Genomic DNA, 10,962 nt, shown 5'->3' with positions numbered 1-10,962 from the left:
GAACGAAAGTCAAGCGACTTTGGGTCTGGGGCCATGACGTTAGCCTGAAATGATTGGGTCAGGTCAAGCTCTTGTTAAGTCAAATAAAGGGTCAACATACTTTCTACTTATCCGTGTCACCCAAGGCCTCTGCTTTAAGTGCCCCCACAGGGCTGAGTAAAAAAAATCCTAAGGAAACCTTACGGGCATGGATGAAAACCTAAGGCTGACTTGCCAAAGCAGTTTCCCTTTCGAGATAGTTAAGCATTTATGAGGCCTGACCTCTGCCAGTTTCACTCTCAACAGCCCAATGGGTTCTGGTTCAAAGAGACTGGGGGAATGCTGGTCAGGCAGTGAGGAAATACCACTACAGAAATAACCCACACTGCTCATTTTTCCAAGTCACACATCTTAACTTAAGCAGCAGCTACCTTTGATATTCAGGCTGTGCTTGAACAAGAAACGTGCTTTAGCTTTAGGGACACACCTGAAAAGCACATAAATACCAAAATGGGTTAGAAAAACAATGAAATACTGGACATGTTTTTGGCCAGAGCCTTAGAACACCACAGCATGGTGCAGTAATAATGTACACTCTGTTATGCTTTATAGCTTACAGCAAAAAAGTAAAACCAAATTTTATACTCTAATCTTTCAAAGGAACAGCAGCTTGTACACATGACCTAACACACAAAATAGAACACAGTTGTAAAGAAGCTTCAGTCCATTTAAATATTACACAATAACACCAAACATGAACAATAAACATAAAAATAAATAACCAAATGGAATCTTTGGTTACAGACAGGTATATTACTCTAGAGAAAAGACTCTAAGAAGGCCAAGCACACGTCTTGTTTGTTGACTTCATCATTGAAAATGCAATTACTGCCATCCTTGAGGTACCTCTTTCTAGGCTTGGCCAAAGCCACAGTTGTGAGACGTAAATAATAGTTTTAATTTCCCCTCACTGGAATAGATCCACTGCACTGTGCATGTCATGTCAACACTCCCTCTCAAGCACCATTTGAACGTGTGCTCCTTTGTCTGTCTGTCAGGCTGCAGCAAAGTTTAGAGTTCCCACTGGCTCTTTAAAAGCCAGGAACAATGCTCAAATGTAATCCTGTTGGAGCCTGATACAGACCATGAGATCTTTCATCTGAGGAGACTGCTAAAGGACATCACGTGTCACAACTTCATTTTATCAGCCCTCTTGACCGCTCTGCAGCAATAAGGCAACTTTTGCTCTGCAGACTAAATTAAACAAGAATAGCCATTTCACAAGCTATTCACAATTTCACAACCTCCTCTGACAATTAGTTATAAACAACAACAACAACAAAAAAATCAAACAAACTAACAAGAATATGAAATATACATGCAGGTTAAATTTTAACAATGAAGCTAAATTTTATCGTGATTACTATATATTTCCTCATCATGATGTGCGACTGATACTGTGACCTAGTGACTCACGTAATAGACTAGATATGCCATATCTCTGTTTATCATAAGCATGATGAAAACATCTCTTTTCCTATTTATCATCATTGTACAAATGAAAATATGTATCTCCAAAATTGGAGAAGGCAGAAACATTATTAACTTCCAATGCAAGTCAATGTAAATCATTTTCCAGACACACACACACACACACACACACACACACACACACACACACACACACACACACACACATACATACATACATATATATATATATATATATATATATATATCGCTGTTGTCAGAAGAAAACCTCATATCTCCAAAATTATAACTTTACAGGAGAAAGAAAAAACATACTGTAGTTTTAATGCAAGTCAATGGAACAAGAAATATTTCCATGTGATTTTGGGCTGTTTCTTTCACTCCATTCATCATGAAATTTACACACAATTTAAAAAGCAACAGGTCCTTTGAAATTATGTCAAAAACTGAAAAATGGAGATATGAGGTTTTCTTCCGACAGCAGCGATACACACACACACACACACACACACACAAACACACACCTATATATATATATATATATATATATATATATATATATATATATATATATATATATATATATATATAGGTCCATGCATCATGAATTCATGATTTTCAGACAGTGACTATAACATATTATATATAATACTTTTAAGGAAAGTGTTTTTTTCCTTCAATTCCAGCTGCCCATTTACATTGTGTTAACGTTTCTGAGAAATTAATTAATTTACATTCATTTCTGTTAATAACATTGTTTAATGTTTAATGTAACATAAATTATGTTAATTAACATTATTTTGCTTCTAAGTTAAGAATATTTTTCCTTCTCCTGTAAAGTTACAATTTTGGGGAAATAAAGTGCTTGAAGTTAATGTAAGGTTTCTTGACAACAGAAGAGATTTAAGGCTTCTTCTAAGTGTGTCCTCATGACTTCATATTATGTTTTACTACACTTAAGAATTTTGGATTAGTCCACTAGCAGAACAGAGCCTCGTCCACGCTGTTAAAAAGTCCATCCCACTCAAGGCTGACCTTGAGGGACAGATCTGCTTTCAAGCTCTGTAATGACTTCTGACATGGTTTACTCGCCTCCATGCTGTGACAGAAATGTCTGCTGGAGTCGGAGGAGGAAATATCTGAAACAGGGCACCACTAAGGGGAGCCTGAAGCAAAACAGCAAGATTACACTTCAAGAGCAAGTTTTTAAATAAAGGTGCTTGTGTGAGGGGGTAAAGGATATGGGTTAACACAAAAACCCCATTACTGCTACAGCCCTTAGCCTAACGTTCAAATAAAAGCGATATGAACATTTTGCAGTTTATCAGGAAATATATACAACCATGTAGAATTTAAATGTAATTCACACAGCTCTTTAGTACAGACTCAAACCACACACTGGAATGCAGATGAAAAACTTTCTCGGCTGAAAAAACACTAAATACACAACAGATTCAGAGTCGCCAAGTTTCAGTGGATTCTGCACCCCACCATGACACAGCATGATGTACAGATGAAAACACACAAAAACGTGACTACTTTAATGTAAGTGAATTGATGTTGACAAGCCAAGTTATTGTCCTCTGCAAAAGTGCTGATTTAAAAAAATAGAAGCTGAAGGCAAAAGTTCAAACACATGAACCTCAGACTGCTTATGGACCTCACTGGTCTCATTTAATATACAACAGTTACATCTTTTAAATCCACCATAATGTTTTACTTTTATCATACTGGCCTGTATGCTATTTTGTCCTGCAGTTACTGTCGCTGTATGAATCTGAAAACACATTCTATAAGATTTTTCAATTTCTCAGAATTTAGCATAACTTAGAATAAACTTAGAATAAATTATTAGAATAAACTTAGAATAAATAATTGTAACCAAAGCTTGATTGTTTTTCAGGGGCGTTTTTGTAAACAAATTCACTCAGAGTGTTTTTGTGTTGGTGGAGTTTTTACAAAGAAACTAGCTCTGATTTCTTTATAACAGTGGTAATAGGAACCAGAGACTGCAATGTATGCAATACTTTGCCATTTTATTTACTATTGAAAATGACCAGTGAACCTATATGTGTCTTTGACTTTTATATATGTTATGTTGATAACAGTAAAATTATGGAAAATTATACCACTATTTAGTAGCACAATATGGTAATAAAATACATTTTCTTTGGGGACTATTTTGCCTTAGAACAACACCCTGTCTGAACCTTTCCACCATTCATTTATTTGCTAAAAATATATACATATAGGTTTTACACCAAAATGGGTTAGATTGTCTTTTAAGATACTCAGACATTCAATTACAACTTGTCATGCCATGACTGAATTATTAGCAAATGAAGGATGAGTTTATTTATAAGGATCCAGGTTTATTAAATGCTTCAGTTTCTTCATGCCTCTGAAGCTGAACTGTCAGGGATCAGACAGGGCAATGAATATGAAACTACAGAATGGTAGGGGGGGCTTCCCAGTGCTTTGGCATGTGATGGACTCAGTGTAAACCATGTTTCCACTCGTGTGGGGTACTAATTGTCATTATCTATTACTGTCATCCATGCCAAGATGATGGCAGTGTAACCCTGCAGTCGCTGATTATGCTCCACCACAAACCAGAGGAGAAAAATGATCCATATGCAATTATAAGAAATCCACAGGCAAATTAAGCTGCAGTTAACGCCACTAAAACAAATATTAGAAATGTTTGTTCTAAAGTTCACTGAGTGCTCCCAAAGCTTTCAATGGGAAAAAAAAATTCAATCTCCATGCAGTTTGCTCAAACATGCACCATTCAGAAATTCTTTTTCAGACTCTGTGATCTCCTTACACAGTCCATTTTGTGATTTCTTCTTTTTTTTTAAGCTTGAGAATCAAGGCGGAGGATGCATGAGAAATCTATGTAACCCCCCTTGGACACAGACAAACATTCCACCTCGAATCAGATCTTTGCAAAACTTTGAACTCACACACAGAGATCTAACATAAACAGGACTGCACTGCACCAAAGCAAGTGTTCCACTGGCAAAGCTATAGTCAAGTCATGAGGGATTCCCAAAGAAAAACATTTCTGTTGACTTTTCAAGCATTTATAGTGAGCCCAAAAAGCCAACAGGATAAATTAACTATTCAGTAAAAAAAGGGTGAGAGGGATAGTGGGAAAAAAAGTTTCCCGAATGACAGTGAATTCCCAAAGGGTGAAATAATGCCCCAAGATGACGGCAAAGGAAATTACTTAATAGCCATAAAGAAGCGAGGAGCAACACTGATATCCTCCGATAGAAAGCATAATGTAGGCGTTTAAATCCTGACCCCTGATCTCAGCGGATCCCTGTTGAATTCATATAAAAAAAAATATCCTGACGAATAATAAGGAGGTCATAGTGCAGTGCTGCAATTATTTGAATTTACAGCTTCTATTAGTGACTTTACTGTTGTGCATTTCATTATCCATCATTTTTTTTGTAAAATTACATTTTTAAAAAGTCCTTTACTTTTAATGTAAGTCAATGTAAAGAGATTTCATTGCAAGTCATTTCTGAGCATTTATGTTGGGCCATTCATCAGGTTTGTTACACAATGTAAAACATCACTGCTGTGCTCAAATGAAAAAAGGGGATACATATGTTTTTTTGGACAGCGACGATGTTCTACAAAAAAGATTCCTGAAACATCTGTAGACAAAAGGCTGAATGACAAGAAAGAGGCCTCACTTTAACAAGAAATGTGTACCAAATCATAAACATCAAAAGTGCATGTTTCATGAAGTCATTAGTGTTGAGTGTATCAGATCTGGAAAGATCTCATCGTGAGCAGGCTGCTTGCTTCTCATGAGACTCATGTTGTCTTCTAATATCCTAGAACACTTCACGATGCTTAATAGGACCCATAGGTAAACAGTTGAGCCCACAAAGCTCTACCAGAGACAGATCCATGTGGCCCTTTAATAGCCAAACGTCCTGTCACATTTCTGTCATTCGGAGGTAAAGAGAAGTGCATAGAGGCGCAGTGTTTACAGCATTCTACTCTGTAATAAATCAGAAGACCACTTCCTGCAGTGAAGTAAAAACTTCAATATGTGCACTGGTTTTGAAGAACATTTCACTGGTGCTCTCATGAGATGACACCACATTACCCTGAGCAGTGCACACAAAATGCTTACAGGATATCTCAGTACTGACAGGAGGAAAATAGGATTGTATTAACTAGCAACTCAATGCAAACATTAGGGTAAATCAAAGGCATTAAAAGAGAATATGTGGAATTTTGTGACCAAACTGATTATAATTTTGATACTTTTTATGAGTTGAGTCTACAAGTCTGAATTAAAAGATTCATAACTAAAATTAATTATGTAATGTTTTATTCATGTATTAAAATTGTAATATTTCATATGTATTATAGTATTTATTTATATTTTTTTTCTATGTTGATGTGCTTTAAAAATTACACACACACATAATATATATATATATATATATATATATATATATATATATATATATATATATATATATATATATATATATATATATATGTGTGTGTGTGTGTGTGTGTGTGTGTGTGTGTGTGTGTGTGTGTGTGTGATTTCTTTAAAAGTACATGCTTATCCAAAAAAGTCAAAGGTTAGTTACAATTACAGAGTCAAACGTTTTAGTTTGCCATGTCATAAGGCCGCCATGTGTGTCTGTTTTAACACATTTTGTGTCGTATTATCATCTATTTAAACGCGTTTTCTTATAAACAGAGTGGGCGCAAGGTGTTTTAACACATCTGATTTGAGAGCGCAGCTTTACTGTTTTTCAGCGTCTCTGTGTTCAAACAAGATAAAGGTGAACAAACGCACGAGTTTAGGATCATTTCTGAAACTTGTCTCCGCGAAGTGAGTCTAACTCTGAGTTGGTGCTGCTGTCAGTCTGTCCGTCTGTCTGTCTGAGAGAAGCGCTCGTTAGTGTGCTGACAATAACCTCTAGACGGAGAGGAGCAGTTAACTCCTGCATGTTCTCCCTGAGGTGCTGTCCTTTCTGATCTCGCCGAGCCTGGCGCCTCCAGAGCAGCTCATGTCTGCCTTATGAATCGCTCTGCCTGACGGTGAAGGGCCGCTTCAATGGAGCCTTTTTAATGCGAGCGTAAAGGGCCGAGGGGGGTTTAAACTGCTCTAATGCAGCGTGACACAATTACCCTTCACTCTCCCGCGTCCTTCATCAACTGTGTCCGAATATCATCAGGCTTATCAGGAGGAAGATGATCTACACAGTGGAAGTTTAGACCTTTGGTCTTTAATATGACTTACATTCGTTTGTAAGCATGTTTAATATTCTAAACAGCCTGTGGCAATTAAGACTAAACAAGAAAGAAAGAGTAAAGGATGATTATAAATATGTGTATAAAAAGCAGCTAATCCGTCAGACGTTTTCGGCCGCGGTTCCACCCGGTGAGAAGGCCGAAGTGGCGGCTGCTCTTGCCGTCTGGTTTCAATCAGGGTTTAGCTAATGAGCGTCTCTCTCTCTCTCTCTCTCTCTCTCTCTCTCTCTGCACACACACGAGCCCTCGGCCTAATTACAACACAAAGTCCTCAAATAAGCTCTCAGACTCGGAGCCCCGGAGCCATCAGCGGAGCGCGCTCCGGTAAAGAGCGCAGAGACGGAGCGAGCCCGACTCCTTCAGACCCGCTTTGACGTCGCCATAGAGACCGAGCTGACCAATCGAGACGAGCGTCGGGGAAAGTCACGTGGGCCGAGTGCGTAGCCGATTGGAGGGCGGCGGCGTCAAAAAAAGAAAAGGCGAAGTTTCGGGGAAGTTTTATAGGTGGGAGCGGCGCGAGGCCGAGGGGGAGTGGAGCGGAGGGGCCACGGAGCAGCAGCGGAGAGGAGCGGCGTGTGTTTCGGAGTTTTATGGCCCCTTTACCGTCCACCATGAGCTCCGTGCAAGGACCACTTCTCCAGGACGGCGGGGAGGAGACGCAGGCCAGCGACAGAAACGCGGCGAGGGGATGTAAGAGCAAGGCGCTGAGCCTGCCTTTCAGCGTGGAGGCGCTCATATCAGACAGGGGCACCTCCAGGACTTCATATCCCGCAGCTGAGCCCGGCGGGACAACCCCTGCGCCCGGGGCCGAGGAGCGCCTGCGACTCTCCCCCTCAACTCTGTACGCGGAGAGGAAAGAGGCGCTGGAGAGCGGGACAAACCCAGGAAAAAGAGGAGGCGCTGAGGAGCGCGAGGAGAAGACACGAGGAGGCTGGTTTCAGAGCCCTCCGTACACTTCCCCGCCAAGTAAGTGTCAGGAAAAAAGAGTGTAAACTCTCTGAGGGTTTCACTGTGGGGACATGTTTTTAAGTAGAGGTATTTCTTCATTTATAGGCCAAAGAGTGAAAGGACGATTGAAAAGTTGCTGTACACAGAGATATTGGGGCTGGATTTCAGGCAACAGGGGGGCATTTTAACTTGTTTTTTTTTTGTTCCAGTTAGTAAGAGGACACTTTAACTTGTTTTTTTTTCACTAGTACTGCGATGCTTATTCACGACTTCGTTCTGAATGAACTATAGATAGTATTAAATTAAGTAAGTAAGGTTTTAGTGGGAATTGAATAAAAACGCCCTTATTATTCAGGCCCTGGGGCATGAGTGCCGCATTTAACCATAACACACTGTGTCTGAATCACAGCCAGTCAGCACATCTCCGAGCCATGTTAACTATTATACACTGTCAGAAAAAATGTACTTTTTCTTTCATCAAGGTACAAACAACGTAGACCTGCCCTCCAAGTTACAACACTAGTTTTAAGGTCCAATTGTTTACCCTAAATACATTTTTCATAGTGTAAAAGTATACAATAGTTCCGTTTTTATAACCGAATGTTTTAAAACAGAAAAATAAAAGAAAAAGCCTGGAGACGAGACGGGGTGTGTGGAGTCACTACAACTCAATGGATTATGATACAGTTATCGAGATGTGCCCATGAAAGTACCACCCCAGTGACACCAGGGGTACTGCCCCAGTGACAGTTTTGTATCTTTTTTCTGAGAGTGTACAACAGTGGTTTTAAAGTCCAGCTTTATACATTAAACAAGTCGTTCTCAGGAAAAGGGCATTTATGTTATCTAATGTTTAAAACTAGGACAATAAAATGAAAAGACTGGAGACGAGACGGAGTGTGTGGAGTCAATAGAGCTTAAACAATATAACAGCAGTGGATTCTGGTACAGTTATATGTTCCCTGACTGAAGGTACGGAAGACCCCAGCGACCCCAGTGTTCTGAGAGTGCAGGGCTTCTTTAAGGAGTAAGAAATGGCTTGTCTGTGTAACTTGTTCTGGCCGGATGGTTCTCTAGTTTTTGCACTTGCTCATTCGACCCGTTGCTGTCTCCCTACAGGACACTCCAGTCCGTCTCCTTGCGCACTCAGGAAGCACAAGAACAACCGCAAGCCGCGGACTCCGTTCACCACGGCCCAACTGCTGGCGCTCGAGCGCAAGTTCCGTCAGAAGCAGTACTTGTCCATCGCGGAGCGCGCGGAGTTCTCCAGTTCGCTCAACCTCACTGAAACGCAGGTCAAGATCTGGTTCCAGAACCGAAGGGCCAAGGCTAAGAGACTGCAGGAGGCCGAGCTGGAGAAGCTCAAGCTGGCGGCCAAGCCCGTGCTGCCGGCGCTCGCGCTCCCCTTCCCGCTGGCGGCGGGAGCGCACCCGGGCTCTCCGGGCCTGTACGGCCACGCGGCCGCCTTCCCGCGGCCCGCACTGCCCCTGCCCGGACTGTTCGGTGGACCTGTGACCTACGGGATGTACTATCTGTCCTAACTGAGCGCATCACTACGAGACTGCTGTGCTGAATGTGTGTTTCCTGTCCAAAAAATGGACGAACTCTCCTAAAGTTACACAGGCCTATAACAAAACGGCGCGAGGCTATAATGCAGTGCAGAAACGCGCTTTCAGGACTCGGTGCACTGCTGATCCCTTTAAAAACCACCCAACCTGTTGCTTATATAACGCAACAAGAACAGAGCCTGATTTCAACGGTCACATGTGCTGGTGGTAATAATACAATAAGCCCCATCTCTAAATGTCCGCGGACAAACGCGTGCAGGAACTGACCGTGTCAGAGGAAGAGGGTCCGTTTTAATCGGGCAGTTTAGTAAACTGCAGCCCCGCATTTACACCATACAAAATTAAGTGGAAAAAACAAATAATGACAAGCTGATCAGAAAGAGCCTGGCTCTAAAAACAGGTGTGTTAAAAAACAACACGGTGTCCCTGACTAGACACACCAGCGCGTTCAGTCGCGTTTCGAGTTATTTTCAACACACAATATGTTGAAATATTTCTGCGCCCACTTTCGGGTAACACGCTTTTAACACAGAACGAGTCAAATCAGAAAACACTGACAACAAACGGGTGAAACAAGACAGCGTGTTGTTCTTTAACACATCCATGACCCTCAGCTCGCGCTCATCCGCGCTGTTGTTCTTATGACCACACTGAGAACCGTCACACACACACACTCTTCTGTGTAAACCTGCAGGAAACAAGTGATGAGAAATCTAAATCCTGAGCCTTGTCTTTTTTTCATTGGACACTCTTAAGGCTTGGTTGGATTTAAGTCACCCCAGCCTGATGCTTTCACTGGGTTTGGTTTAGCCTGGGCGTCTTTAGGCTCCATGTACCGCGCTTTAGTACGATAGACTGTAAAATAACCTCTAGATTTTTTTATTATTGTAAATAAGCGTATATATTAGCATCCAGCTATTTTCAACCACCTTTAAAATTACGAATAGAATTGCTGATATTTATACATTGTGTTTACATTTATCTTCTGTAAATTATTGTATATACTTGTACATAAAAATTAGAAAAAATAATCTTTTGTATTGAAAAATAAATTTGGAACAAGTGAACTGTGTGTCGTTTTTCTGCAGGTTATTTTTAGACGCATCAGGATGGACTGTGTTCTTAAACACGGTTAAAAAGAGAAGTGTTAAAAAACAACACATTCTGCCTCTAAGGAGACGGATTTTGAGTTACTTTTGACACAATGTGTTGAAGTATTTCTAAACCCACTTACAGAAAACACTGCGTTATTTCTAATACAGAATTTGTAAAATCAGAAAAAAAATATAAGACAAAAAGTGTTAAAACGGGTGAACCAAGTAAGTGTGTTATTATTTAAGGCATCACTTATAGATTGGAGGGTTAATCTCTGACCTGGTCTTTTGAATCATTTGAATCATTTAAACTACATTCGTTTGTATTACACTGCACTGCACTGTTAATCAGCGTAAATCTAACCCATCACAATCCTACAACAGTTCTACTGACTTCTGAGCTGAAAAGCAAAATTCATGTAGGTTTAGGATTTTAAATAAATTAAGTTCTGCTCAAAATGTAAACTTATTCACACCAACTTTGTTAGTATTCATTAGATCTTGAAATATGACTGTTCAGAATAAACTCAATTTGGATGAAATTTACATCATGTTTAAATCATTTGAACCTGCTCTGAAAG

General features: G+C 40.2%; 1 protein-coding gene across 1 annotated transcript; it reads left to right on the top strand.

The window, feature by feature from the left end:
- Positions 1 to 7,071: 7,071 nt before the first annotated feature.
- Positions 7,072 to 10,961, top strand: msx3 (muscle segment homeobox 3). Its single transcript, XM_017696572.2, has 2 exons — positions 7,072 to 7,737; positions 8,839 to 10,961. The coding sequence occupies exons 1-2, from the start codon at positions 7,362 to 7,364 to the stop codon at positions 9,258 to 9,260; spliced, it is 798 nt and encodes a 265-aa protein (XP_017552061.1). The 5' UTR covers positions 7,072 to 7,361; the 3' UTR covers positions 9,261 to 10,961.
- The last annotated feature ends 1 nt before the right edge of the window (position 10,962 follows it).

The sequence above is a fragment of the Pygocentrus nattereri genome, chromosome 5 (genome assembly GCF_015220715.1).
Source record: "Pygocentrus nattereri isolate fPygNat1 chromosome 5, fPygNat1.pri, whole genome shotgun sequence".
Lineage (NCBI taxonomy): Eukaryota > Metazoa > Chordata > Actinopteri > Characiformes > Serrasalmidae > Pygocentrus > Pygocentrus nattereri.
Note: the sequence above shows the minus strand (reverse complement) of the source record. Positions and strands in the feature narration are given on the sequence as shown.

Excerpts from the sequence above, each read along its gene's own strand:
- msx3 (XM_017696572.2), top strand. The coding sequence starts at position 7,362 with ATGGCCCCTTTACCGTCCACCATGAGCTCCGTGCAAGGACCACTTCTC. Across the intron at positions 7,738-8,838 it reads TCCGTACACTTCCCCGCCAA|GACACTCCAGTCCGTCTCCT; the intron begins GTAAGTGTCAGG and ends GTCTCCCTACAG.